At 51.7% G+C, this 26,764-nt stretch overlaps 1 protein-coding gene across 2 annotated transcripts; it reads left to right on the forward strand.

The window, feature by feature from the left end:
- Positions 1-24,905, forward strand: SPARC (secreted protein acidic and cysteine rich). 2 transcript variants are annotated; one of them, XM_073355297.1, is made up of 10 exons: positions 1-195; positions 12,937-13,006; positions 16,241-16,288; positions 17,029-17,113; positions 17,247-17,368; positions 17,674-17,794; positions 20,843-20,976; positions 21,363-21,511; positions 22,490-22,638; positions 24,196-24,905. In XM_073355297.1, the coding sequence occupies exons 2-10, from the start codon at positions 12,950-12,952 to the stop codon at positions 24,222-24,224; spliced, it is 894 nt and encodes a 297-aa protein (XP_073211398.1). In that variant the 5' UTR covers positions 1-195; positions 12,937-12,949; the 3' UTR covers positions 24,225-24,905. The 2 variants fall into 2 exon arrangements, with proteins under 2 accessions (XP_073211398.1, XP_073211397.1); XM_073355296.1 differs by having other exon boundaries at positions 3-195; positions 16,238-16,288.
- Positions 24,906-26,764: the final 1,859 nt, after the last annotated feature.

The following is a 26,764-nucleotide window of genomic DNA, read 5'->3' on the forward strand; positions in this document are numbered from 1 at the left end:
AGGACAGCCCACCCGAGAGAAAGTGAAGCAGAGCAAGAGACAGATTTGGAAAACATAGAGGAGGAGGAGAGAGGGAGACCGAAACCCTGCCCAGTGCACTGAACGGTTTCCTCTTGCCTGGTTCTAAAACCTCCAGATTCCTTCAGACCTTCAGAGAGCCTGAAGTTTTCTCATCTCTACTGCCCTGTCTGCGAGGTATGGCACAAAACCCTTCTCCCTGTCCTTTCTCTATTTCAATTATTTCTCATCATTTCATTATTGCTAATATGATCAATTCCTGCAAAGCGTCTAATTACAGGAGTCTGAACTGTTAACTGTACAGAAAGTTCTGCCCATTATTCCTAGATAGAGGGGGCATGCTTGGTTCTGTTGATAAACCAGTGCTTTATCTATCTATCTATCTATCTATCTAAAACTCACTGAATTCTTTCTCCTCCAGAGCTGAAAACCTTATTACCTTTCAGTTGCAGATTAACAGTGTTAACTGTTATGTGATCAGAAATACTGTATATGAGTTTGCAGTCTTTTCTGAGCTGGTTCAGTTTATCCTTGTTCCTTTCTTTTGTTTTTCGGTTGCTACAAATAGATATCTGTTGATTTATTTGTTTAGAGAGAGGTGAAGTACCAGCTTGCAGGCACATCACATTTACTGCACTGAGAATCAGATTTAGTTATAAATCAGCCCCGATTAATTAAGTCCTGGGGCAGCATACTGTCATTTGATACCTTGGTGTCCCATGCTTTTGAAAAAACAAAGTTTTGCAGATTTTGTTCTCCTGAACCTTTTACCACATTCACTTCTTTTTTCCTTTTCATTTCTTTTCTTTTCCCTTCAAAGAAAGATATTCTATTCATTCTTTTTCTTCCAAACAGCTTTTGAAATTATGTCAGGTTCTTCTTATCCCTCTAATTGTTTTGTTTAATTCTAGCTAAATTGTAAAGGACAGGGACCGCAGAAGAGAAAACAGAATTTATTTTTTTTTAAAGCCCAGTTGAGAGGCATTAAAAATAAGGATCAGACACTTCCGTTATTTATGTTTGTCCAGAAGAACAAACCACTTGTTTTCTTTAAAGGCAGCAGCTGCCTTAGCAGTCCAACTGCCTCCCCCACAACCCAGAAGAAAAACTTTGTTTCAGAAGCATGGACACATTATTACCGCAAAGAAAAGAAAATTCAGCTGGATGGTGGCTAAATTCCCATTTAGACTGAAGGGCAGGATCTTCCAGTGAATTTGAATTTGAGTACTTTGTCTTTATCAAGTTAAAACACCAGGAAAAAAACCCAAAACAAACCTAAAGGAACAAACTGGAAACTGCAACAGATTGTTCTCCTGGAAGGGTGGAAGAGACGGGGGGTGGGGGGAGAAATAGCTTTAAATGGAAATAAATGGCTGCAGTGTTCTGTGAAACAGTTAAAACAAAGCATTGTCTGCCACATAGGCAGAGGCAGGAGATGGGGAGGGGGGAAAACGGGGGAAAGAGGAGGACCAACTTTTCAAACTTTTTTGCAAGCCCCACCTCCTGCAAAAACCTCTCCTCTGACATGACTCACCCCACTGGAATGCTGGCTCCCATGGAAACCCTTGCAGGGTCCTCTGCTGGAGCCAGGATGTAGAGCCTTTATCGCTCAGACAAGCTGCTGAAGGCGGGGAAGGGATGTTCAGAGGGACCTTGGGGGAACGTTCTGCTGAGCCTTTGCAACCTGTCTAGAAGCTGCAAAGTCCAAGGGTGTCTCTGTGCAGCATCCAAAAGGCTTTAATGGGCCGTCTCTTCGTCTCTCCCCTTCCTCCTTTCTAGTCTTCTCCTGGCTTTTCCTCTCAAGTGTGCGTACGCTGGTTCAGAGCAGATGTCACATTCTAACACCTAAGGAGGCAACAGGGCCTGGGTATTTTTGCAATAGGCACTGAAATATCCTTATTCTGAGGTGAATGACACCTCCACCCTAGGAATGCTGCATTTGGTATGAATGAGGACAGGAGTCCAGCCCAAGTGAATGAGAGTATTTTCTGCCTCATCACAGGGACTGTGTCCCAGGCAGAGGGCAGTAATTCACTGGGAAGGATTCAACTTTACTTTGGTTCCTTATACCGGGTAGCTTAGTCCAAGAAATGGATCAGAAAATAGATAGAGCCAAATTCTGCCCCCTGACTCAGGGTTGGGTAGTGCCCTGCTCTACAGGGAGTCCCGCTGAAATGAACGGTGGAGTAAAGTACTCCTCACGGTGAGTAGGGGGTGGAGGAACCCAGCCCACAGAAATGTAGCGCTAACTATTTGCAATTCACCACAACCCCTCTCTTCTCCCTTTGAAGTTGGCTCCACCTCTCCCAAGCTAACCCCCATCCATTTAGCCCTAGCAGTCTCAGAGCTTGACAGACGGATTGCACCTACCTCCTGAAGCAACCAAGTCAGAGAGGTGGCTCACAGAGGGCTCCATCCTGCATGATGTTGTGAGCCTCCTGAGAGCACGCAACAGTCCGACTGCCGAGGTCCATGGAAAGTCCCCTCTGACCTGGGCTGCTTTCAAACCCGCTCTTCAATCGCGTTCCAAGAGAAATTAACAAGTCACTGTTCCATGTGGCTGTGACACTATTGGCTCAATTACCACTTAAGCTAAGAGCCAGGGCTAAACCGCGTGGGTGTTAATTCCGCCTGACTGATAGCCTAGGCCTGGCTTACACCGATTTGGGATCAATTTAACTATTCCCACAAGGGGGCGTGATTTTCGACTGAACTAGTTACGTCGGCACAACCCCGAGTGTGGACAAAGTTACATCAGGATAAAGGTGCTTGTACTCTTATACCTTACTCCTGTAAGGAAAGAGGAATGAGCTATGCCTTTGTAAGCACCCTTATCCCAGTATTCCTGCAGCCACACGTGAGGGCTTGTACCACTTTAACTCTTCTGGTATCCCTATGGCAGTACAATTTTTTGTTTATGGACAAGCCATTTGTCAGTCTTAATCTAAGGATGTGGCTGCCGCCTTTCCACCTGGCTCTAAGTATAGTGCAGGTGTGGGTGTGCTGGTGAGGTGAGGTGAGTTTCTGCAGGTGTTGGGAACCATCCAGGCTTCCATCCAACCCCAAATTCCAGCTTCTTCTCTCCTGAAATTTGGTGCTGAATGCTGACAGCCCCCCGTGAAACAGCTGGGCTCGCTGGCACGGAATCTGAACAGGGACCTGACCAAAAATACTGTCAAACCAAAGACTGTTCAACATGAACTTCACATTTATTACAGCAAACAACTTAGTCTAAAACCTGGTTTTACCCCAGCACCGATTTGTTAAATCAAATTGAGAAAGAGCCTTGTTTGCATGGCTCAGGCTCTGCAACCGCAGTGGGTTCACAGTGCTCCCGTTATGTTTATGTAATGGTTGTTTTCCTCCTGTGTCTTGACGTGCTTGGTATATGGCTATACTTCTACATGCTGGCCTTTTTTCACTGATATCCTCATCCCCTTTTATTTGATCTGAGGAGCTGCAATTTATTATAGAAGCTGCAGAGCCTTTGATCACTAATAAATACTAAGGCAATATTAGTAACACACAATCAATGATATCTTGCACCTTTAATATGTTGACCCTCAAGAGCTTGAGAGAGGGAGGTGAGTATTATTATCACCATTTTACAGAGGGGAAACTGAGGCAGAGAGCAGTTAACATGTGATTTTGCCCCAAGTCACAAAACTAATCTGGAGCAGAGTCAGAAATGAAACCCATATCACCTAACTAACTTACCCTGCTCTAACCACTAGACCACACCCTCTGCTCTCAGCCACAACAGCAGTCTATGCTATAATAGCAATAGGTTCTGCCTAGACTCCTTAAGGACATCACGAGCAGAGAGTGGCGATATAGATCTTTACATTCATCTATTTCTCAGCTGTTTCAGCAGATGAAATTGAACTGCAGTTACTTCTAAAATGTATCGATCATCCAGTTTGCAAAAAATGGCACCATCAAGCCATACATTAACCAACAGCTTTCCTAGTCCCTAGCAGCTTTATCTGAGCTGTGAGATCATCTCAGATCCCGAGCTATCAGCTGCAGGCTGCTGCCCACAGGTGGCAATGTGCTGTTCTTGTAACCCCAGCCTGCACTCAGGCTCTTCTGTGTTATGTGAGTGCAGGAGGAGGGGGGTGCCCCAGGTCTTGCTGATTAGGCTCAAAAGGAAAAGCAACAAAGGATCATTTTAGACTCTCTAAAACACCCAGAATACTTTGTCAAGGAACCCAGCCAGACGATCATTTCCAGGCTCATCACATGCCAACTCCAGCTACCACTGAGCTCCATGGCAAAACTCCCCTGGACTGTAAATGGAGCAGGGGCAGGCATTGAGAGATTTTATTCAAAGCACTAAACTGGTGCATCACATAGAGGAACTGATTCAGGCTGGAGGAGGGTTGGGCTTTTCTGTCCTGTCTGCATATCTTGAACTGGACCACAGGGGGAAGCCTCTCATAGGCTGAGCAGCACCGTTCTCCTCCCCTCACCCAAAACTAAACGTGGCATCCTAGGGGACTTACGTAACCTTGGCCTAGGGCGTCTGCCACATGGACTACGTCATAGCTTCCAAATGACTCCCCTCTGGTAAGGCTGTCCAGCTGTCCCGCCCCCAGATGTTCCTTCTCATCCTCCACGAGAACATCCAGAGAGAGGAGAGGCAGAGGGGGGCAAGATATTTGGGTTCTGTCTCCTCAGAGTCACTTGCTTCTGAAAAGAACTCAGTGCAAAATTAGTTTGTCCGAAAACAGTAAAACAACATAAAATAAATGCAGAGTAGAATGTACCCCGTATTTCAGGATATAATTGGGTGGGGGGAAAGCTTTTTGATTATTTTAAAAGCAACAAACCAACGAAACTAAAACATAACGTAGAATTTAAAAAGTGAGCAGCTTCAAAGCAGTAAAGGAGTTGCCATTTTGAGCCTAATTTGAAGGGATATGTGGATTTGTTTTAATTCCTGCCCATGAGACTACCTTTCCATCAGCAAACCTCTTTTGCTGGCCCAGTGCCTACAGCTGTCCGAGGCCTCCAGTCTGAGGGTCTCTTATACAGAACAGATGATAAAGAACATGACAACTTCTCTGCTAGCATCTGCTATGAGCTAACACAAACCCGCCAACAAGGCAGAGGCCAGCCTCCGAAGAGTTGTCTCATCTGGCTGTGAATTCGGTGACCTCACACCAAGACAAAGTTGACTTAGTGGAAGCCTTGTCCATCTCAACTCTTGTGCTCTTCTAAGTTTATTCGCAGTATGCATATATTTCAAACAGTGGTGAAAGGTGATTGGTTCAGGAGGGAGCTAAGCTAATGATGGTCGTATCTTTATGTGGTGACTCCTATCCAAATGGGAATTCTGAAAGGGTTTAAGTGGGAGCCAAGTGTTGCCTAGGCCTTATGTTAGAGAGTGGTAAATTTGACCCAAAGTGCTTTATACATTTAATGACCTGATTTTATGCATTGCACCTATTGGAATCACTCTGCCAACCAGCAAAGTGCAGCCACCTCAGGAGTGAAACGTAGCAGCTGTGTTTAACAGCCAGTGAGAGATTCAGTGTTTTCGGAAAGGTGAGGAGACAGGCTCATGGCTAGTCCTGATGAGTTATGTTAGAGGTTGATTGAGCGGATACAGAGCAGTCAGCATTTCCTGAGTTTAGCAGAGCAAGTCCTGATGCCCTTATGTTCCTAAAGTAACATCCCCAGGGAGGAATATAGGAGTGTCTTTTTAGATGAACAAGTGGGATCTAGGCCTAGTTCCTCATTAGTGTAAGGTTTCCTAGGATAGGAACTAGGGGTCATACTCAGGGTTTAACAGTGATGATATTTCACTAGCAAAATCCTGGTTTATGCACAACTCTTGCTGGTAAAATAAAACCCCCATAATAAAAAAAGATCCGCTATCAATGACACAAGTGTATTATCCTTTATATTATGATAACTGAGATCAAGGACCCCATTTTACTAGGCATTGTGCAGACACTAAATGAAAACAGTCTGCCCCACAGAGCATAGGGTGGGAGGGGAAATTGAGGCACAGTGTGGTGAAGTGACTTGCCCAAGGTCACACAGTAGTTCAGCAGTAGGGCTAGGAACAGCAGGCAGGTCTCTTGGGTCCCAGTCTAGTGTCCTAGCCCCTAGACCACACTGCCTTTCTCTAAACAAAGAAAGGGAAGTATCTGGAATGTGCAGCCCCCTGGGGCCAGGATTGTGGCAGATGGATGGCGAAGTTCAAGCATGTAGGAGAATAATAAAGTCTAGGGAGCAGCGGCACCAGCAAAGAGGGGTGGTGAGGGTCAGGAGAACGGCAGGATCCCTTAGAGATGAGGATGAGGGGAGGTGCTAATCCTGGAGAGGCCAAATGGGGCCAGCTGAGCACAGAAAAAACTAAACCAGGCCAAGGGGGGAGACAACACAGGGCCGCTGCAGGATTATAATGCAGAGCAGCTAGATATTATAGTAATAGCCACTTGAGAAAGGCAGACAAGCAAACGACAAACATTTCTGATCCCCGACACGAAGGCAGCAGTAAATTCGTGAACAATTTGAAAGACAATGGGGCAGATTCTGCCCCTTCCCTGGTTCTCCCCAACCTTTCTGCCAGGGGATTTGAACTGCAGGGGAGTTCCCCCCAGCACAGGGGCAGCATAAGGCCAAAGGAAGTGGCCCTGCTGTGCAGCTCCCATAAGGGCATGGCAGGGACATGGCCAATGATGAGAGGACGTGTGTCATGGAAAGTGGGAGCATGTCCAGAGCTTGGCTATTCTGAGCTGCAGAGCAGATTATAGGCCGCCAGGCATGGCGGCTGCTGTGAATTAGAATAGCCCTGGCTGGATCCAGGAGCAGCCCAGCATAAGGGCAGTGCAAACGCAGCATTTGACCCTCAGTGCCCATCCTCTCTCCCCCCGCCACTCCCAGGCTGCACCTTCTGAGAGGCAGAGCACAGAATCAGGCTCCTGGAATCTCAGCTGTGCTGGGTTTGAACTGGGCCCAGCACAGCGTGGCCCTGGTCTCGGCTCACCGCCGTAATAAACACCATAAACAGTAACAACAAAACGCAGGTTTGTGAAAAGATTCAGGGGATAAATTAACCCAGAGGCTCCTGCCATTTTTAGCATTGGCTGCCCCAACACCTTGTCAATTAGCCACAGAGTCGGGCTTGTTTATACCCAGACTTCAGTGATATTCAAACATAGTAGGAACGGTGCTAGCTGTTCTGGACAAGCAACTCTCAGCAAGTCATGACCACGGCTACCAGGAAGCCAGCCTTGTTCATGAGCATCAGAGGCCTGGTGATCCTGGATAAGCGCTGTATGTGGGTCAGCCACTGAAATCCACAGGAGGTGCGCCCATCTTCTTCCCAGACCCACCTGGAGTTCAGCAGCCATGCTGGGGGGAGAGGAGAGGTTCTGGTTGTCAGTGTTCTCCCCTGAAGCTGTGGTACAGGACACTGTCAGAAAGAGGATACTGGGCTAGACAGACACTGGTACGGGACACTGTCAGAGAGAGGATACTGGACCAAACAGATCATAGATCTGACCCAGGCTGTTCCTATGTGTGATGCTGCTGGGTCAGCTTCATTTTCCTCATTTGTTCCTTGTGGGCTGGGCAGGAACGGAGCCTTCGACGTGCTAGATCTCAGCACCAGCCCTGTTTTATCCCCTCCAAAGTATCCCTATGCTACATCCCTTCACCTTTGCCTCTAATGCCCGGTCCTAAGGGCTGAGGAGAGCCACGTGCAAGAGCAGAGCCCAGCAATGGCAATTCCAAATACTTCAGAGAGGTGAATGCTGAGCCCTGTGAGGCTCTCTCTTCCTCTGCTGGTTCAAGGCACTTCCAACCACAGCTGGGTCAGAGCCAGGGGTTCCCAGGCAGAGGTACCAAGTCTCTCATGGTAGCCTAGGTCACTGAGCTCCTGGGATATCCCATGGGCTTTTTCAGAAATTCCTCTCTCATCTCATGAGGGCTCTCAAGACATCCTCACCTTGACTTGCCCTCAGAGTCTGGTCACAGTCTCTGTCCATTGCACCAACCTGCAAGATGTAGTATTGGGAAGGCATTAGGTACTCAGTGGAAACCTGAACAAGCCATTGCAGCTGCCCAAGCATTGCCCGAGCGTCACCGTCTGCTGAAACTCAGGGCGGAACTTACTGGAGACAGGAACATGCATTGGACGTGGTGAGATGAATAGATACCCTGAGAGCCTGCAAAGAAGATTGTGCTGCCCCTGTCCTCTCCATGGTAGGTAGAGAACTGGGAAAGTATCCTCTGTGACTCACACCATGGTGGAAAACCTTCTGCTACAGCACTAGCATGGTGGAGCTATTGCCGAGGGGCTATATTACCACATAAGAACAGCCAGACTGGGTCAGACCAAAGGTCCATCTAGCCCAGTCTGACAGTGACCAGTGCCAGGTGCTTCAGAGACAATGAACAGAACAGGTAATCATCAAGTGATCCATCCCACTCATCATTTAGGAAGGGCCATTCATCGCATTGCTAAGCAGCACGGGTCTTCCAGACCCTGAAAAGTCCTCAGTGCAAAGTCTCAGTGCAGCTCCTCTCGAAGGCTGGGGGTTTATGAGAGTTTATTTTCATTTTGTTTTTTAAATAAACTTGTTTTCCTGCCTTGGGCGCGAGACATCTATGCAGTGCTTGTTTGCCTGGAGAGTTTATTCAAGTCCCCCCTTCCTCCAAACACAACAGTGGGACCTCAGAGCGTCTCCTGGCTTCTAGTGAGCATCCGATTCAGAGACCCCAGCTCAGCACAATCCTCTGATGTTGGACGGGTTTAGAGATGGGGACATGATCTACATGCAATCCAGGTTGGTTGGGGGGGCTGCACTTTTTCAACGCAAGCCCATTCTCCCCATTCAACTCCCCCTTCCTCTGTGCTCAGCACGGTGAAGTTTCCATGCCTTGGACAGAATGGAGCAAAAGGCAACTTCCAAGCCAAACAACCCCTGTTAAGAGAGACACAAGAGAAGCCCTCACAAGCCAGGGGATGGCAGCGGTGGAGGAAACAGCCAGAATCGGCTGTACTTTTCCACCCAAAACGCCCATCAAAAGGGGAAGAACTAGTGACCTCAGTTTCAGGTCTTGGCAGCAACCAGGAGAGCTTTCAGCAGCCTCCAGAGCAAATAAAGGAGAGAGGAAGGGACTTGGTGTACGGAACAGGAGGATGGGGGCGGAGGGAGGACCCTGTATGCACTAAGCAGCAGCCAAACTGCAGGAAATAGATTTCCCCTTCACCCCCACCCCCTGCTTCTCAGCACAAGAGCCTCTGATACCGAAATGTCAGCGGCTGCTCTATAGAGATTGGCTACCGTGCAGACTCACCGAAATCCATGGTACCACGGCTCTCTCGCATCCCGGCGGGGAGTATATCTATACATCTGTCACGCCTGTGTAAAATATGTCACGGTCTATAAATTGTGAAATATTACATTCTCAGCAAGTCTTCCCACTTATGCTACAGGCCCGCATGCTATTTTAGGTAGATTTCAATGTACCTGTAGCTAAAACGGCCTGCATTTTAAAAAGCATGAAAACAGGCCGCTCTGTGGCTAGGTGAGATATCATTTTGTGCATAGGGAATCTATTGGGCATTCTCCTTTGGCCAATGCAATCGGGAAGTGATCCTGGCTGGAGTAATTGGTGAATTAAATAGTCACGCAGCTACATTTAGCTAAGCAATGAGCCATAGCAGGCAGTGCCTTTCTGGGCACAGCTCGGTGTAATTCTGTGCGCTCCCATCTCCTTTTTCTTATGAAAGGCAGATGCTCCAATTTTGTTTTAGGCAAGAAGAGAGCAATAGAATCTATCTGAGTTAAGCCAGCCTTGCTTAGATGGTCTTCGGCCGTTAGCTTTTTGGCAGGGCGGGGCTATGCAGGAGCCGTCATCCTTGAGCTGCTAAAAGACAGACAGACATTGAGAAGGACTCTTGATTGCCGCTCCTAAAACACAGGACTTGTTCACCTCTCACTTACCTTGGGGATTAGCTCCAGTTACCACTGGTATAGACACACCATTCCAACCCCCCAGTGTAAACAAGCAAAGCTGCTCTCAGCCGGGATTTGCACTGGTGCAGTGCATCCCTGTTACAGGCAGGGTTAGGTTGCAGCAGTGAAAATGTGGGGTTCTAGCGGATTTGCCAAAGAGATGGTGGCCATCAATATAGACAAGGGCTGTGAACCAGCTTAGGAACTTTTATTCTGAGTAATTCTCTGCCCCTTACCAGGGGGGAGCTCTCTTTCAGAGCGTCACAGCCTAGACAACTGCCAGCAGAGACAGGTGGATGGGAAAGTGATTTGGAAGGCGTGGGACAAACGCTGGGTTTTTTTGCTTTCCCAAGAGGGAGGCAACGGCGAGAACTTCCGCTCACACCATTGCTCCATCCCACCGTCAGATGTGAGGCCTCTGCCTGCATATTCAGCACCCAGCCTAGGTCTTTCCACCCTCTCCTTTCCACACTCAGAGGGGTTTGATCCCTCCACACAGGAAGCAGCGGGGGGAAACAAGGATTGATTGATTTTCCCAGCTGCCACTCTCGCTTTGGATGGATTTAAAACAAGACTCACTGCAGCTGGCGCTAACTGGCCCGCTATTGGCAGGCCCTGCAGAGAACCCAAGCACTGAATGGGCCTGAGACCCTGATCTCCCCTCTCAGTCCTAGGGGGAAGGGGAAGGATTCTGCCGCCTCCTCCTGCCCCTGTGCTCCGTTCCAGCGGTGGACAGGGGCTGCAAAGCGCCTGCAAGCAGCCTGGGGAGACTTCCCCAAGTGCAAGCATTACATAGGGTCGCCTTGGGCAGCCTTGCATTGTCCCCAGTGCAAGCCCCAGTGACGAAATGGGCTGGGGGCAGAGGAGTGACCGGAAGAGGGGGCAGGGCCATAGCATGGAACACTATGGACATTCTGGGCGTCATGAAGGCCCATCGGCAGACCAGGCTGCTCCATCTTACACCACTCTGGTACCTGGAGCAGCCCAGTTTCTGCAGGGTGCAAAGCTGGTGTCAAGCCCCCACCCCGGCCCGGGACACAACCCAGAGTCCTCTCAAAGTCTCTCCGAGTCAGTTTTGAGGCCCATTGGCAGGGCAGTGTGGGCAGCCTGCACTGCTGCAGTCTCTGGATCAACAGAGGGCATCAGTCTCCTGGCTTTCCCTCAGTCTGTCTGTCTAAGGACTGGGACACTACTCAGCCGGGGAAGGCCAGGCAGGTTGCAGGCCTGAATGCAACAACAGGAGATAAAAAGTTAAGAGCGGCAACAAAGATCTCAGCCCTCTGGGAATGCAGGGACGGGGTGAGCTGCCTCCGCTCACACACCAGCAGCCATGCTCGGCAAACACCAAGGCCCTGATCTGGGCAATGATCTGGGCAATGCCCCAGCCCCTTTGACCAGGGTCCTTTCAAACAGGGGGGAGATGGTTTGGCTGCTAATGCAGGCAGGTCCAGAGCAGAGAATGCCCTGCCATTGTCCTCAGCAGCTGAATTCCAGCCCCGCTCTGGGCCTAGCTTCTCCTGTTGATAGCGCAGGGGACTTGCACAGGCAGGATATTGGAGTCCCTGCATTTTTGGCTATCAGTTCATTCTGGGAGTCAGTTTGTGCTGGTGCCTGGAGAGCAGAAAGTGCCTCGGGAGCCCACTGAGGGGACTAAGGGCTTGTCTATACGGGGGGAAAAGCCTGCAGTAGCTGGTGTGCACTAGCTTCTCCACATTGACTCCTGTGTGGACACTCCTACTGTGCACTACAAGCGTCTTTGTGCGTATTAGCTTAACGCTCTTTGGAAGTGGAGTGAGCTAACCCATCTGAGGGAGCGCCAGTGTGCAGCGAGAGCGCCCAGACTGGGAGTACAGAACAGTTAGTGCGCTTCAAATTCACCCTAGGTCACTGAGCACTAACATCACTGCATAGACAAGCCCTGGGAGTGAGCAATGGTACTGGGAAATAAGTGGGAGCCTTCATGAACTCATCTGAGATACACGCACAAAGTCCACTGAGCCCCCTTAGAAGACAGATGCAGAGACTGTAGATCCTCCAATATGTTTTACAGGCAAAAGGTTGGACATTGGTTTGCCTACATTGCATCGTGCAGGGAGTCAGGATTGATTAGCTTGACTTTTAAAATAAAGTGCTCTACCGCAGTCTCAAAGGTAAACATCTTCAGGGTAGGTTTGAGGCCTAATGACCTGTAGAGAGAGAGAGAACTTAGAGAATTCTGGGACTTCTTGAAACTTCTAAAACACCTGGAAAAGTTGTATAGGGTTCACAAGAGGTTAGAGCTTCATCCTGGAGTGTTCTCTTTCTTCCTCTCTCATCCGGTCTCACTCTGACTTATTCTTTCTCTTTTGTTCCCCAGTTTCTCTTCTCTGAATGGAACGACATATGATGCTGTATGAAGTTGTATATGCTATACCTAGAGCTGGTCTAATCTTTTTCAATGAAAAACAACTGTTTGCCCCAAATAAACATTTTTGCTGAAGATTTTCGTTCTGATTCCAATTTTCTGGGAAATTTTCTGCAATTTTCAAGGGAAACAATGGAAACCAAAAACGCAACCATGTTTTTCCCATAAAATTTTCAATGTTCAAAAACCGTTTCCCCCCCCCCATTGAAGACAGTTTTCGATTTCAGGTTTGCACCCAAAAGCCAACTTTTTTTTTTTTTGCAGGAATATTTAAAAAAATGTAATTGGCCATTGTATAATTATAAAGTGCTTTGAGATCCTTAGATGAAAAACACTGCAGACATGAGTTCATGGTTATTAGCTGGACTCCTAGTTTGTGAAGGCCTTTTCCACCTTCCATCCAAGCTCTCTCCAGACCCAGCCCGGGGAATCAGTGACCCAGATGCCCTCCTGCCGTGAATTTTGCAGGTGATAAAGCTTTACTCGGTAATGCTAATGTCTAACCCTTGTTCTTTTTCTCTCCTGTTTATCCAGGCTTCATTGAAAGATGCGGGCCTGGATCTTCTTCCTTCTCTGCCTAGCTGGCACGGCACTGGCAACACCTGTAAGTATTTTGCCTGACCCTCATCCTGCCACCTTCCCTTCCCAGAATAGGCAGTCCCTGTGCCAGCCTGCCACCAGTAGAAGGTTGTTAACTTACACCCAGTGGTGAGCTGGAGCCGGTTCGCGCGAACCGGTTGTTACATCTTGGAGCAGTTTTAGAACAGGTTGTTAACCCGCTTCCCTGCAGGGGGCGATGAGGCTTTCATGGGCTCCGGCCGGGAAGTGATGTAATTCCTCCTCCGGCCGCCGGGGGCGCTGCACTGCGGGAGCCACGTGGGCTGCCCCCTGGCCCTGGGCACGAGCCCTGGTGCTGCTGCTGCTCCCCCGACCCTTGGCCCTGGGGCTCCCGCTGCTGCCGGGTGGGTCCCCGGCTGCTCTGCTGGGCCTGGGCTGCGTCCTGCTGCTCGGGCTGCTCCGAGCCACTCTCCCCGCGAGCACCCACCACCCTGCCCACAGCCACCCCCTGCACCCCCCTGCCCGCAGCCAGCCCCTGTCTCCAGCCACCCTCTGCACCCCCTGCCCACAGCCAGCCCCTGCCCTGCCCGCAGCCAGCCCTGTCTCCAGCCACCCCCGCACCCCCCGCCCTGCCTGCAGCCAGCCCCTGCCGCACCCCCTGCCCTGTCCGCAGCCAGCCCCTGCCTCCAGCCACCCCCGCACCCGCTGGCTTGCCCGCAACAGCCCCTGCCTCCAGCCACCCCCTGCAGCCCCTGCCCACAGCCAGCCCCTGTCTCCAGCCACCCCCTGCACCCCTGCCCGCAGCCAGCCCCTGCCGCACCCCCTGCCCTGCCCGCAGCCAGCCCCTGTCTCCAGCCACCCCCTGCAGCCCCTGCCTGCAGCCAGCCCCTGCCTCCAGCCACCCCCGCAACCCCCTGCCTGCAGCCAGCCTCTGCCGCACCCCCTGCCCTGCCTCCAGCACCCCTGCCTCCAGCACCCCTGCCTCCAGCCACCCCCGTACCCCCTGCCCTGCCCGCAGCCAGCCCCTGCCTCCAGCCACCCCCGCACCCTCCGCCCTGCCCGCAGCCAGCCCCTGCCTCCAGCCACCTCCGCACCCCCTGCCCTGCCCGCAGCCAGCCCCTGCCTCCAGCCACCCCCACACCCCCTGCCTACAGCCAGCCCCTACCGCACCTCCTGCAGCCTCTTAAATCGCCGTCCGGGAGGAATTTTTAAATTCCTCCCGGGAAAATACGGACGTATGGTCACCCGGTTGGTACAAAAAATACATACTGGGGCACGTCCCTTACATGAGAACATTCTATAGGGAACCGGTTATTAAGATTTTGGCAGCGCATCACTGCTTACACCTCCCCAGTAAATGCCCAGGAAAATCCTGTATTGGGTGGGGTTTTTTCCACTTCGTGGCACTGACTTGACCCTAACTGTAACAGCCTCATTGTGACTCCCCTTTTCGCAGCTGCTGAAGCTAATGTGAACCTCATGGCCCATTTTCCCACCGGTTTGGGACCCTAACTCATCTTCAACCATCACCCACATCCTTGTGGTACTATGGTCACTGCCCGATCTTTATCTGCTGGTTCCTATGAAATGCTTCTCTGTCTCCCAGTAAACCCTTGCAGAGGGGAGAAAGCCATGGAGCCATTGTGCGGGAGGTTTAGAATAAAACATGAACAAGTGCCCATGGGGGAACAGAACAGAATCCCACAGGAATGGCACTCTTACTGATTATGTGCCTTCTAAGCCCCTGCACAAACTCACGCCCCAGGGCAAGGAGATTTCACAGGGGGTGCAGCCCAAATCAGGGCCGAGGCCAAAAAGGTAGGTCTGCATGGCCATTAACACTTTTGATTCTAAATGAAATAACCGGGAAGGGAAGAAGGAAGAGAAAATGCTCCTCCTGGATAGCCAGAAATGGCTATGGGCCATCTGACATCTGGTGAAGGGGTTAAGGGACCAGGAGACCAACACGCATTCCATCAGGAGCTGCTCCGAACAGTACCACTTGGGATCCCAGTAGCCACATGGTAGGGAGGGTAATTTAGCAATCAGACGCCTGGCACCTGAAATTCCAATACAGCCGGAATGTGAGTCAAAGGAGCTGGAACGTCCTCAGCCAGGCTTAACTCCTAAGACATTAGTTCAGATTCAGTAACCCAGTCCACTGGGGCGTCTAGCCCAAGCGGTGCTCCAAGAGTGGCCCTTGGAGAAACCTGATGCCCCTTGTGAAGTCAGAGGTAGGGAAGATCTTAAGAGGGTCTCCACTAGTAAAGCAAAGATCCAAGAGAAGCTGCCCACGGAGGTGCCCCTCTCTCCTCTGCACATTGGGAGTCATGAATGTTATTAGCCCATTAGCCTGCAAGCACAGGTTCTCTGCGAGCTGCCACCCTGCCACTGGGTCAGGGGGAATGCAGGCAGTGAGGCACTGCCAGCAAGGGAGCTGCTGCCAGAGGGTTGAGTGAGAGGAAGTGAAGAGCAAGCTGAGATTGCAAGCTCTGTGGGGCAGGGACCCTCTTTCTTATCATTTGTTCAGCACCTAGCACAATGGGATCCTGCTCCGTGACCGGGGCTCTTATTGCAATGCAAGGAATGAATACATAATAACAGTAATTAATAATTGTGTGGGAGGGGACTCGGCCTCACTGACACCCCCAAATGCCTCTTCCCAGGCGGGGGCCCTTGGGAAGAGTACCCTTGTTCTGCATTGAAGAGTGGAGCTGGAGCTGCTCGGAGGGCAGCAGATGGGGAAGGCTTTTCTTCGAGCCAAACTCTTATCTGGCACAGCCCTGACATAGACCCCCGCTCATCCTCTGCCCACCGGGCATCTCATGCCCCTACCAGACTCCACACAACATTTCTATTACGCTGACCAAGAGCTCAAGAATTCCCGCAGCTCAACAAGGGGTGAGATACGGCTGCGTCCCATGTCAACAACGTGGGAATGGCTGCCTCTCTCCATCAGGAGAGGTCCCACTTGGCTCCAGTGACGCTGTGCATTGACGAAGCGAACAAGGGCCAGGCACAGCTCTGAGTACCAAACGGCGGCCCTCTCTGTATACAGGCAGAGCGTGTAGAAGTGCAAAGGTGCGGGAAATAGAGACAAAAGGCATCACTGTTTCATGGCTTCCCCAGCCGGCAGGGTTCCCCTTCCTGAGGATGCTGACCTGTCAACACGAGGATCTGGGCTCGGCTGTGAAAAGGGGGCCATGGGGCAGGAGATGTGAGATGTGGGGGAGGTCACGTTTCTGACAGCACTTTCCCCCTTCTTCCTCCTTTCCAGCAGGAAGCCCTGCCAGATGAGATTGAAGTAGTGGAGGATCCTACAACCGTGGTATGAAATGACACAGCATTGCCTCTCTCTTGTACACTTTGGGGGCGGTGCTTGGGGTGGGGGCAGCGTGCAGCCCTCTGGCTGCCCCTACGTGTAGGAGCTGGAGAGGGGCCATGTCGCTGCTTCCCGGAGCCACGTAGCGCTCCCCCACATGCTGGAAAGGCCCACACCCATCTCCCCAGTGGGAGCTCAAGGGCCAGATTAAAATGACTGGTGGGCCGGATCCAGCCCATGGGCCGTAGTTTGCCCACCCTGGTTTAAAGATTTCAAGTTACAGAGAATCCACAATTTACAATAGTTTAAACCTGCAAGGACCCCTGCCCCATGCTACAGAGAAAGCAAAAAACCACCAGGATCTTTGCCAATCTGACCCAGGGGACAATTTCTTCCAGACCCCAAATCTGGCAATCAGATAGACCCTGAGCATGTGGGCAAGACCCACCAGCCAGACATTTGGGAAAGAATTCTCTGTTGTGACTCAGAGCCCTCCCCATCGAGTGTCCCATCACCGGCCGTAAATTATCTGTCCAAGCTTTGGCTTCTGTGTGGAACCCCTCCCACCCTCTTTCAGTGGGACCTGCTAAATGGCACATGGTCAGATTTCCCAGCAAGCTCAGCACCCAGCACTGCAAATCTGGCCACTCACTGGGGGCCGAGTTCTCGTGCTAATTCTGGCCATAGTGACCATGCGCCGTATCCCACTGGCCAATCTGTGGCTGAGCCAGTCTCCTGCCTTCCAGGAGCCTGTCGGAGTCAATCCCGTCCAGGTGGAGGTTGGGGAGTTCGAGGAGCCCACCGAGGACGTGGAGGAGATCGTCGCTGAGAGTAAGTGACTCCCTACCTGCCCACTCCCCGCCCTGCTCTGCAGCATCCCAGCCCAGGGACCAGAGACATCTGTCCCTTCCTCCTGATGGGGGATTGGGCTCAGATCCAACTTTGCGTTCCCGCCCCCTTTCAGATCCCTGCCAGAACCATCACTGCAAGCATGGCAAAATCTGCGAGGTGGACGACAACAACACCCCCATGTGCGTGTGCCAAGACCCCTCCACCTGCCCACCCAGCGTTGGCCTGTTCGAGAAGGTGAGCCGAGAAATGAAGCGCTATTAAGGAGGACAAGGATGGGAGAAGCCGAGCTGCTGCCTGTACGTCACATGGCGACTAGTCCGCGGCCCTGAATGGCTTAGGAGACTGATCATAGGAGATGGAGTCTTCCCCCGGGGTCACAGGTTTGATTCTGGCCCCAGTCACTAATTCCTCAATCTGGTGGCCCATCTGAAATAAGTTCGTTGCCTCGCTCTCGTTCCTGTAGGGAAGGCGTCAGGGCCAAGAGTTCGCCAGGCTGACTCGCCGTGAGTCTCTCTAATGTTCTGTTCCCTTCCCCGCAGGTGTGTGGCACTGACAACAAGACCTATGACTCCTCCTGCCACTTCTTTGCCACCAAGTGCACCCTGGAGGGCACCAAGAAGGGACACAAGCTCCACCTGGACTACATCGGGCCCTGCAAATGTGAGTTTGCACCTTCACAGGGGTAAGGAGGCCAACCGGCCCCCACATAGCTCCTAACAGGTGTCTATGGCACATCTACTTGCTGCTCAACAACCAGTTATCTCCAATGTCTGGCTTGCAACCCTGCAGCTCGTCCATGGTGCTGGAGTATAGACTCCCGGTGCCGAGCACCCACAAGCCAAGGATCAGTTGCTGCCTTCTAACCAAATCCTGAAAGGGCAAAGGGGCTGCAGGAAAGACCCTTCCTCTTCCCTCCACTAGAACCCATGAGCTGGGAGAGGAGGTAACCATTTAAGGGGAGTGGTCCCACAGTCAAGGCTGACCAGGGCCGATCATCTGTTTGTGCCAGGGGTTCCTGATCCTGCCTTTTAATAAGATAGCACATCCCCTGTCCCCTAAGGCCCTTGATGGGGCTTGCCCCACCGAATGGGCTGCGGTCAGGAAATTCTCCCCAGTTCTCAGTGTAAAAGCAGACAGGGACTGCCAGGAGAACGTACGTTCCTGCAGCATTTCCTGGTCCTAAATGGGTACCCGCGTCCAGCTCCACCACCGTGACAACCTAGCCATCAGCACCTTCTGGGCACTCCTGCATGGGAGATCGGAAGGGCGTGCTGGGACTCTCTTTGTCCCTCAGCCCCCCCTGGGCACCCGCCCTGGCCCAGGTAGAATGCCGCCAGCCTGTGGCACTCCCTGGGCCCAAGGCGCAGCACCAGCCAGGCTGGGGATGTGACCAGGGCTCTGCTACTCATTTATGAAGCAGCAGTAAGTGTCATTGGACTGGGCCCCCTGAGCTGGCTGCCTGCCTCTGCCCAGCACCGGCACGAGAGCTTGAGGTACCTTTGTGTGGCCACTACAGCCTGGCGCCAGCATTCCTCCCAGGGAAACAGCCAGAATTTGGCCTTAAGGGTCGTGCTTTTTCCTACCGCTCATCTATCCTTGGGAAGGCCACTGGGATCAAGCGCGGGCAGCACCGTTTCTCCCCCGCCTCTGATCTCATAAGCACACACAACAGGCGCTGACAACGGCGCAACGTGCCCTGCGGGCTGGAGCTCTCCATTTGGTCCCACCGTCCAAGCCTGGCCCGTGACCGGCCCACGTGCCCAGACCTCACAACCGGTGCAGCCAGCCCTAGGGTCTCTGCCAGCTTATGTAATGCAAAGGGAAGGCGGCCTGCGGCCTCATTGGAGCTGCCAGGGCAGAGGGAATTGCAATCACTAGATGAGCCCCACCGCTAAGCGTTTTGCTGGCTCAGCACTTCTGAAAGGCGGGAGGCCTGAAAGGAGCAGATTGTTTCATCCTGGAATGCCCATTTCAAATGCAAAGCCGGGTTCTGTTCAGACCTGCCCACCTCCCCGCCCCCCTCCCCGAGCTCTCCTTGCATAATAGCCTTATTGTGATCACGGTGTCTCTGCTAGACAGCACCTAGCAGGGGATAGGAGGCCGCTCAGGAGTATGATTCAACAGAGAACTCCAGGTGACAATGAGGCCTCTGTATTTTATCCAGCACTTCTCTCTTAAGCCACATGCTGCTGGATTTCTTGCAGCTGGTGTTATTCAGGGGGCAAGGGTGGGAAGGCTTGTAGACAGCAGCTTATCACACAATGCTTCATGCAGAGACCCTTCATGTACAGGGCTATATGGGAAAGCACCTTGATTTGCATTTGCTGGGGTTTCTAGGAGCAGCACCAGCCACCTGCTGATAGTGGGAGTTTCAAAGTGATGATCTGGTGCCCAAAGAACCAGCTGCCCACACGGGCTGCATGTAGGGACTTGCCGTTTTACACAGGAGCCAGGTGCTAAACTCACGGGCATTTAAGGACAACGTAAAGTAAACCACGTAGGGCCGTTGACACCTGGTGGAGGGATGTTGAATCTCTTTAGCAACAAACCCAGATGTCAGATGATCAGTTCTCTACATTTATCTGCATGTTCTTTAGCCACAAGGGACCACTGCAGGAAAATGGAATCTGTATACCATCAGATTTTCATCTGCTCCTGCTGCTTATTCCCTACTCGATCATCCTTAATCCTCTGTGGGCGACGGAATAATTTCCACAGAAATCAATTGGCAGGGAACAGACCGAGGGTTTGGACTCCGGGTGAGAAATAGGTGGCAGGAGCTGGCAGGCCCCTCAAGCAGGAGAAGACATTCAGGAAGACATCCCAGGTAGCAGGGGGCTGATCAAGAAGAACCGTTGAATTGTTTCTAAATATAAAGAGTTTTCCGACGCCTCTCCCATTCCTCCCCCCCCCGGCCCAAATGGCTGCAGCTTGCCAATAAATCGGTGGTTTGCTCTTTCCAAAACAAGCTTGATCAGCACAGCGGCTGGTGTGTTTTGCTTCCCGCAGCATCCCCGTCCCGTGCGGGCAACAGATTCCTTCACAGCGTCTCATAGTAGCTGCAGCAGAAAGCTCAAGTGATTAAACCATAGCCCCAGGCGCCGTTTCTGGTGGCAGGATGGGAAGCAAGAGGGGGTGGGATGGGGTTTCGCTGGGCGACAGCAAACAGAATGCAGGCTCACGCTAGCTTGACTGTGGCAGACAACAGCACAGAGCCACCAGGTTTATGGATTCCTAAGTTAAGGCCAGAGGGGACTGCTATGATCATCGAGTCTGACCTCCAGCAATAGGATTTCCGCCTGGTGGTTTTTGCACTGAGCCCACAGATTCATGGTGGAATTGAGGAGACTTCCCCTTCCGCCACCATGGCTGGATCGTTCATGGGTCCCCACCAGTGGGGCTGCATGGAAGGGTTGATCCCAGCAGCCCCGAGGGAGGTAGGGGTGTCCCCAAGAGAGCATGTGCTGCTCCGGGGGAAGAAATGCAACCACGAACACAGCAGAAAAATGCCTGGATACATAAACTGCAGCAGGCCGCAGCAAACAGCAGAGCCGAGGTGAAGCCCCACCCAGCGGCTCAAGGGCCAAGGAGGCGACATTGTCTTGAATGGGCGTCCTGTTAAGGTCCCACTAGGGAAGCTGGGCAGGGCCCCACAGGGGAGAGGCCCGGGCCGGGCACCGCGCTGATGGCTCTGTGCTTGGGTTCCAGACATTCCTCCCTGCCTGGACACGGAGCTGACCGAGTTCCCTTTGCGCATGCGTGACTGGCTCAAGAACGTGCTGGTCACCCTGTACGAGCGCGACGAGGCCAACAACCTGCTGACGGAGAAGCAGAAGCTCAAGGTGAGTGGACGCAGTGTCCGGGCGTGTGGGGAGCCCTCCCCGGGGCCCGCCGTGACCCAATCCCGTGTGCCCTGGTGCCTGCAGGGAGCGCCGCTAATGCCAAGGTGGATTCCAGCCAGCACACGGTGGTGCGCCCCTGAATCCCAGCCTAATTGCAGGCTGGTGTGTGCACCCAAAGCTCACCCTAGCGAGCAACTCAGAACGCCCCCGTCCGCACACCCGCCAGTAATACTCTTGCTCGTTCGCACTCCATCGTCCTAGAGCAAGCCCCTGCCCAGCCAGCCTCTTTGCCCCCCTTTGACAGTGAGCCCCGCAGCGGCTCTGTCCAGGAGGCGGGCTCCCAGCCGCAGTCACCAGGCAGCTTCACGAGGTCTCTGCTTTAACAGGTGAAAAAGATCCACGAGAGCGAGAAGCGCCTGGAAGCCGGCGACCACACTGTGGAGCTGCTGGCCCGCGACTTCGAGAAGAACTATAACATGTACATCTTCCCCGTGCACTGGCAATTCGGGCAGCTGGACCAGCATCCCATTGACGGGTACGGAGCTCCCCTCCCAGCCGGGGCTACGGGCTGATTCCCTGGCCTTTCCCTGCCGGCTTGCTGGGCTCACACTCAGATCGGGTCACAAGTGCAATGGGTGTCTCGGTCTTATCCCAGCCCCATGGTTGCAGGAGTTCTGTGCTCCAGAGAAGCCCAGCAGCGGGCAGGACGTCGGTAGGTTCAGGTTGCGGTGCACCGGCAAAGCAGCCGGGTGGGGATCAGCACTGGCATGGCGGGAGGCGATGCAGGGGAGGATTGCAGGGAACTCAGCAAGCCGGGCCTGGGGCTCGGGACTGGCAGGGCTGAGGTATTCAAGGCTCAATTAGCAGAGCTTTGCCGGGGAGAGGCCTGCCCTTTGCCTGGCTCAGATCCAGATGGCGACAGATCACAGCACGGGCAGGCTAGCAGGAAGGAACGGGCTGTGCAAGGAAAAGGATGCCGAGCCCCGCCGTGAAGATGAGGATGATAAGACACTATAAATACATGCAGCGGAGGGGGAGATTTGTGAGCCAGAATTAACCCTCTGCGCTCTGTGCTCCATGCCTGCCTTTACTGGGCTGTGACGGGATAAACACCCATGTGTCTGAGTTGCTGTCGGGACAGCGCTGGACGGCTCAGGTGGCCAGAGAGTGGTCGAGGGAATGAGGTCACTGACCGCCCGGTGGACAGTTTCCAAGGGAAGGCATTGCTCTTAGCCAGACCCCATGTCAGCCGCATGACCCACTGCCCAGGCCTGGCCCAGCGCAGACTGAAGCCAATGGACTCCATTAACTCCATTGGGCCCTGGAGCTGGTCCAGAGAGCGTTCTCGGGTGGGAGGATGCAGAGTTGAGCCACACACGTACCAGAAGCCACACACGGGGGGTGGGGAAGGAGGGTGCAGCGACGCTCCCCGCCCCATCAGCAGAGCAAGGCTGTGGTGCATTGTTGGGGGGAGTCTGGCCTGGGGCTCAGACCATCTCGGCTCTCCTGGCAGATACCTGTCTCACACCGAGCTGGCCCCACTCCGAGCGCCTCTCATCCCCATGGAGCACTGCACCACCCGCTTCTTTGAAGAGTGTGACCTGGACAACGACAAGTACATCGCCCTGGAGGAATGGGGCAGCTGCTTTGGCATCAAGGAGAGTAAGTAGCTGCTGTCCCCGCCCTGGTGGCAGCTGGGGACAGTAGAGGAAGGGGCAGGCAGAATGCAGGGAAGGGTGGGACTGGTCCGAAGACAGCTCTCAGAGATCCTCGCTGACCAAGGGCTAAAGAGAAGGCAGCAGCAAAGGCAGGGGGTGATTTGTGCATCATTTACAAAGCCTGGTCCTAATCTGTGAGGGGCATCTTTCCCTGTCAGCCCAGAAAGCGGCAGGCACCCTTTGGCCACTAAACAAATAACAGCACGAATAGAATTAATGCCTTTGCTTGTCAAAACACTGTCCTACTTGGGGTGACCTCTGCCCCGGCCACAAACAGGGCGGAGAAAATCCTAGAAGCTTAGGCAATGGGGACAGGGGGGAAAAGATCTATTGGTTCCTCCGCGGTGGGATTTTCAAAAGTGCTCAGTGCTCAGCATTGGCCCAGCTCTCCCCTTCTGGCATTAGGGCTTTTGTCTACATGGCCCTGCAGTTTGGAGTAGAGGGGAGGGAACCACAGCCCTCAGTACTGCGCTGCATTGTAACTGCCCCGTGTGAATGCTGCGGGTGCAAACTGAAAGGGATCTAGTTCATATTCCCGCTAGTCCTATTTAATAAAGATGGCGTATCTCCTGAACCGCACAGGATTCATTAGGCTGATGAGCCCCAGCACAACGAACCCCCAGGCCTTCAACCGAGGCCTTGTTTATTATGATTTACCATTTCTACTGTGGTAGCACCTCAAGGCCGGACCCAGTTGTGCGAGGTGCTGTACAAATACGTAGGAAATAGCAGGCCTGCCCCAAAGAAAGCGTGTGCTAGTGAAGAATATCAGAATAGATGGCAGTGCTTCAGAGGCAATAAACATGACGGTTGCTATTTCAGAGAGCACCTGAGTGACCCCCCTGCCCTTAACCTTGCCTAGATGTCATTGTTGCTGAGTGAATATCTGCCTGTTAACTTCCCACATACCTGGGAGTCATTGCTTAGCTTTGCCAAAACCCAGCAGATCACTGCATCCACCACAAAACAATTGGGTGTGGAATGACTCCCGATTGGGTCATCTGCCGTGGAGACTGAACCTGGGAAGGAATCCCTGGGAAGTTTAGGTCTAAAAGGAGGAACTTTTACCCCATGAGCTAAAAGCACCCATCCTGAGAGCCTTCAGCAGCACAGAACTCACACCTTAGGAGGAGAAGGGTGCTGAAGTGGCTTTAAATTAAGCATGTGCTATATGCTGTGATCCCTCCCACAACATGCCCCTTCCATGACCAGCTCTGCCCCCTGGCACGCCTGTGCCAGAGCTTTCAAAGGGCATGTGCCAGGGGAATCTTCCTCCTCCTTTGGAGCCCCTCCATGCCTTTCCAGCCTTTTTACTGAACAAGAAAGGAGTCAGAAGAGGGGTGAAAGTCTGATAGCTTGAAGGCAGTAGTAGTCATTAACGTCTCTGTGCGATGTAACCACTAGAGGGGGACAAAGACCCACGCGGCATTAGCCTGGGTTACATACAGCATAGTCTGAATGCTAGTGAAGACTTTAACTTCTTCTCTCTCTCCTTTTGCAGAGGACATTGACAAGGACCTCGTGATCTAAGCCAGCAGCTTCCTTCTCTGTTGCCTCCTCTTTTCTTTTCTTTTTTTACCTCCTGTTTCCTTTTATTTTTAAACCTTTTTTGTTTTGTTTTTTCCCCTGGGGACAAGGTGCTAATATAGATCTAAACGTATATTAACGGTGCTAAAAGAGACAACAACTTATGGTTAGTAGCCTAATGAATACCACTAGAATACTCTGCTCACTCATCCATTTTGGTGTGTTCTTCTCTGCTCTCTGATTCGACAATGACGTTACAATAACCAGCCCTGTTCCTGTGCTAAATAGCTACTCCCTCTTCGTATCCGCTCTTGGATTTTTTTTTTCAAACTCCTTACTAACATGTTCTTCAGATGTTTCAATGTAAAGGAAAGCCATCCCAGAGGATTAACTCCCTGATTTCCAGACAGCAAGTGAGGGCAGATGTATCCAGAGGATGTTAGAAGATTGGGCTTTCCAAAGTTTAGCGGAGCAATTGGTGGTGAAAGTTTGGAGTGCTGGATTTTAGTTCCTGTTAGGGAGGATGGAGAAGGGAGTGGGATAGACACTGAAGATCCAGAATGGCAAAATTCCCAGGGCTTGAATTTATTAATAATTGGGCACAAATAGTTTTTAAAAAACGCACAAATTAATTAAAACCCATCATGTAAAATCCCCTCTAAAAATAAAGGTTTGAAAATGCTACGTGCTTTATTATTACTCGGTGATTGTATTGTTCTTGTGTTTTCCATGCTTTAAAGTTAGCTTTTGGTGCTGACATGTTTGGTGGTGGTATTTTTATTTGACCTTGCTGATGCGATTCCACTGGAGCCAAGACAATGGTCTCTGTGGCTTTCGCGACATTTCACGTCCCCCGCATGTCACTTCCCATCCCAGCCTCTGCCACTCTTAAATTCCAGCCCTGCTCCACCAGGGAAGCTCTGTTCAATGTGGAGGCGAAGCTCCTGCTCAGAAAGATGCGCGTGACGTAGACAAGCAAGTGTTTGCTTTTTTTGAAGCTGTTGTGGTGTTTCGATTTTGTTTTGTTTTCGTTGGGGTTTTTAATGGAGTGGGTCTCTACAGACTCACAGGAGATGGTTAGATCTCGCAGGCTGAGAACTCTTTTTACCTCTGAATGTTCCCCAGTGCCTTTTATTATTAAATTCTTGCCACAGTGTGAGCAATCTGACGAGTCTCTCGTAATAAAAGATAATTATTTGAAACCGTGACACTAAACGAGCTGACACTATTTCCGGTCTCCCTGTCTGTTTCTTGTCATCCTCATTTGGAGGTCAAAGCGGAACACCCAGGTCAACTTCTAGGAGTTGAAGGTCACGCCAGGTGCCATTTGAAAGCTAATTCCCCCATGAACTGCAGTCACAAACCTTGGACCTTAACGTTCCCGCTGCATGATGAACCTCACTGAATAACAGTACGTTCTTGGAATAAAGAAACCGTTTTTCTACAGAACCGGTAGAATTTTAAAGAGCCCAGGCTGTGGGTCACACCTCTGGCTGGGGCCTAATCGCAGTGCCATGAAGCAACGGGTCTCCTCACCTGCTTAAAGCATTTTGCTGAATCAGAGCCCGAGTGCTCGGCATGTGCCAGGCTCAGTCCCCTTCCTGGTGTGATTTGGGCGTTCTGAGTGCATGGAGCTCTAATGTGGCCTTCCCTGACCACTTGGTTGTTGGAAGGTTGTGCTGCTCTTTGTTATTCAAAGGTTATTTGCCCTAGATTTGGAATCAGGTCTTGGTTTAGACGTCTGTGACCCGATGTCACAAAGTATTAATGATCTCCATTGGTGCTGCTGCTCCCCAGGGGTTCGCCACAACTGAGCTCGATTAGTAAAGTACCATGATCATCAGAGTGTTCTCTCCAGAGAGATATTAATGTTAACATTTGTTAGGATTCTATGAAGGTACAAGGATAAACCCAGTTAACAGAATTAATTAATTTCTAAATTGTAAGCAATTTATTCCAAAACCCCTCCTCCACCCGCCCATTCTTCCTCCTTGGGAGTCAGGATCTTCTGCATTTCTTTCTTTTCCAAAGCCCTCTAGCCCGTGCTATTCTGAGTCAATTCTGCCACATCCTTTCTCTAGAGCAGGGACCAGCTGACATTGTGGGATGAAACTGGTTCTCTCTCACCTCCCCCCCCCAAACACACATGGGTTTCATGAACCCATCCCCACCACACACACACACACGCACACCAGAGTTGAATTGAAGAGTCCCTGTGAATTCTATTTTCTAATGGACATGTTGTTGGCCTTGTCATTGGCGGGCTTATTTTGAGGGGAGGGCTAGATGGCTGGCAATACTTCTTGTTGGTTTTAGTGGTTGGGTTCCCCCTCCCCTTGCCCTTTATAAATTATTTTTAGAACAAGAGAACAATGAAGACTTTGATGTGAAATGTTTTAACTGAGAGTGACCTAAGCCAAGTTCTTCTCACCAGATCAGGGGTTCTGGGTGTCTTTCTATTTTGGATGCCTAGCTCAAGACTGTCAAGGGACTTGATTTTCACGGCAAAGGTATGGGGGAGTCAAAGCCACTCACCTCTCTTA

This window comes from Lepidochelys kempii, chromosome 8, assembly GCF_965140265.1.
Source record: "Lepidochelys kempii isolate rLepKem1 chromosome 8, rLepKem1.hap2, whole genome shotgun sequence".
NCBI classification, from domain to species: domain Eukaryota; kingdom Metazoa; phylum Chordata; order Testudines; family Cheloniidae; genus Lepidochelys; species Lepidochelys kempii.

Bases quoted from the DNA above. Each gene is read 5' to 3' on its own strand.
- SPARC (XM_073355296.1), top strand. From the start codon at position 12,950: ATGCGGGCCTGGATCTTCTTCCTTCTCTGCCTAGCTGGCACGGCACTG. The intron at 13,007-16,237 runs GTAAGTATTTTG...CCTCCTTTCCAG, and splicing joins GCACGGCACTGGCAACACCT to CAGGAAGCCCTGCCAGATGA. The intron at 17,114-17,246 runs GTAAGTGACTCC...GCCCCCTTTCAG, and splicing joins GGAGGAGATCGTCGCTGAGA to ATCCCTGCCAGAACCATCAC.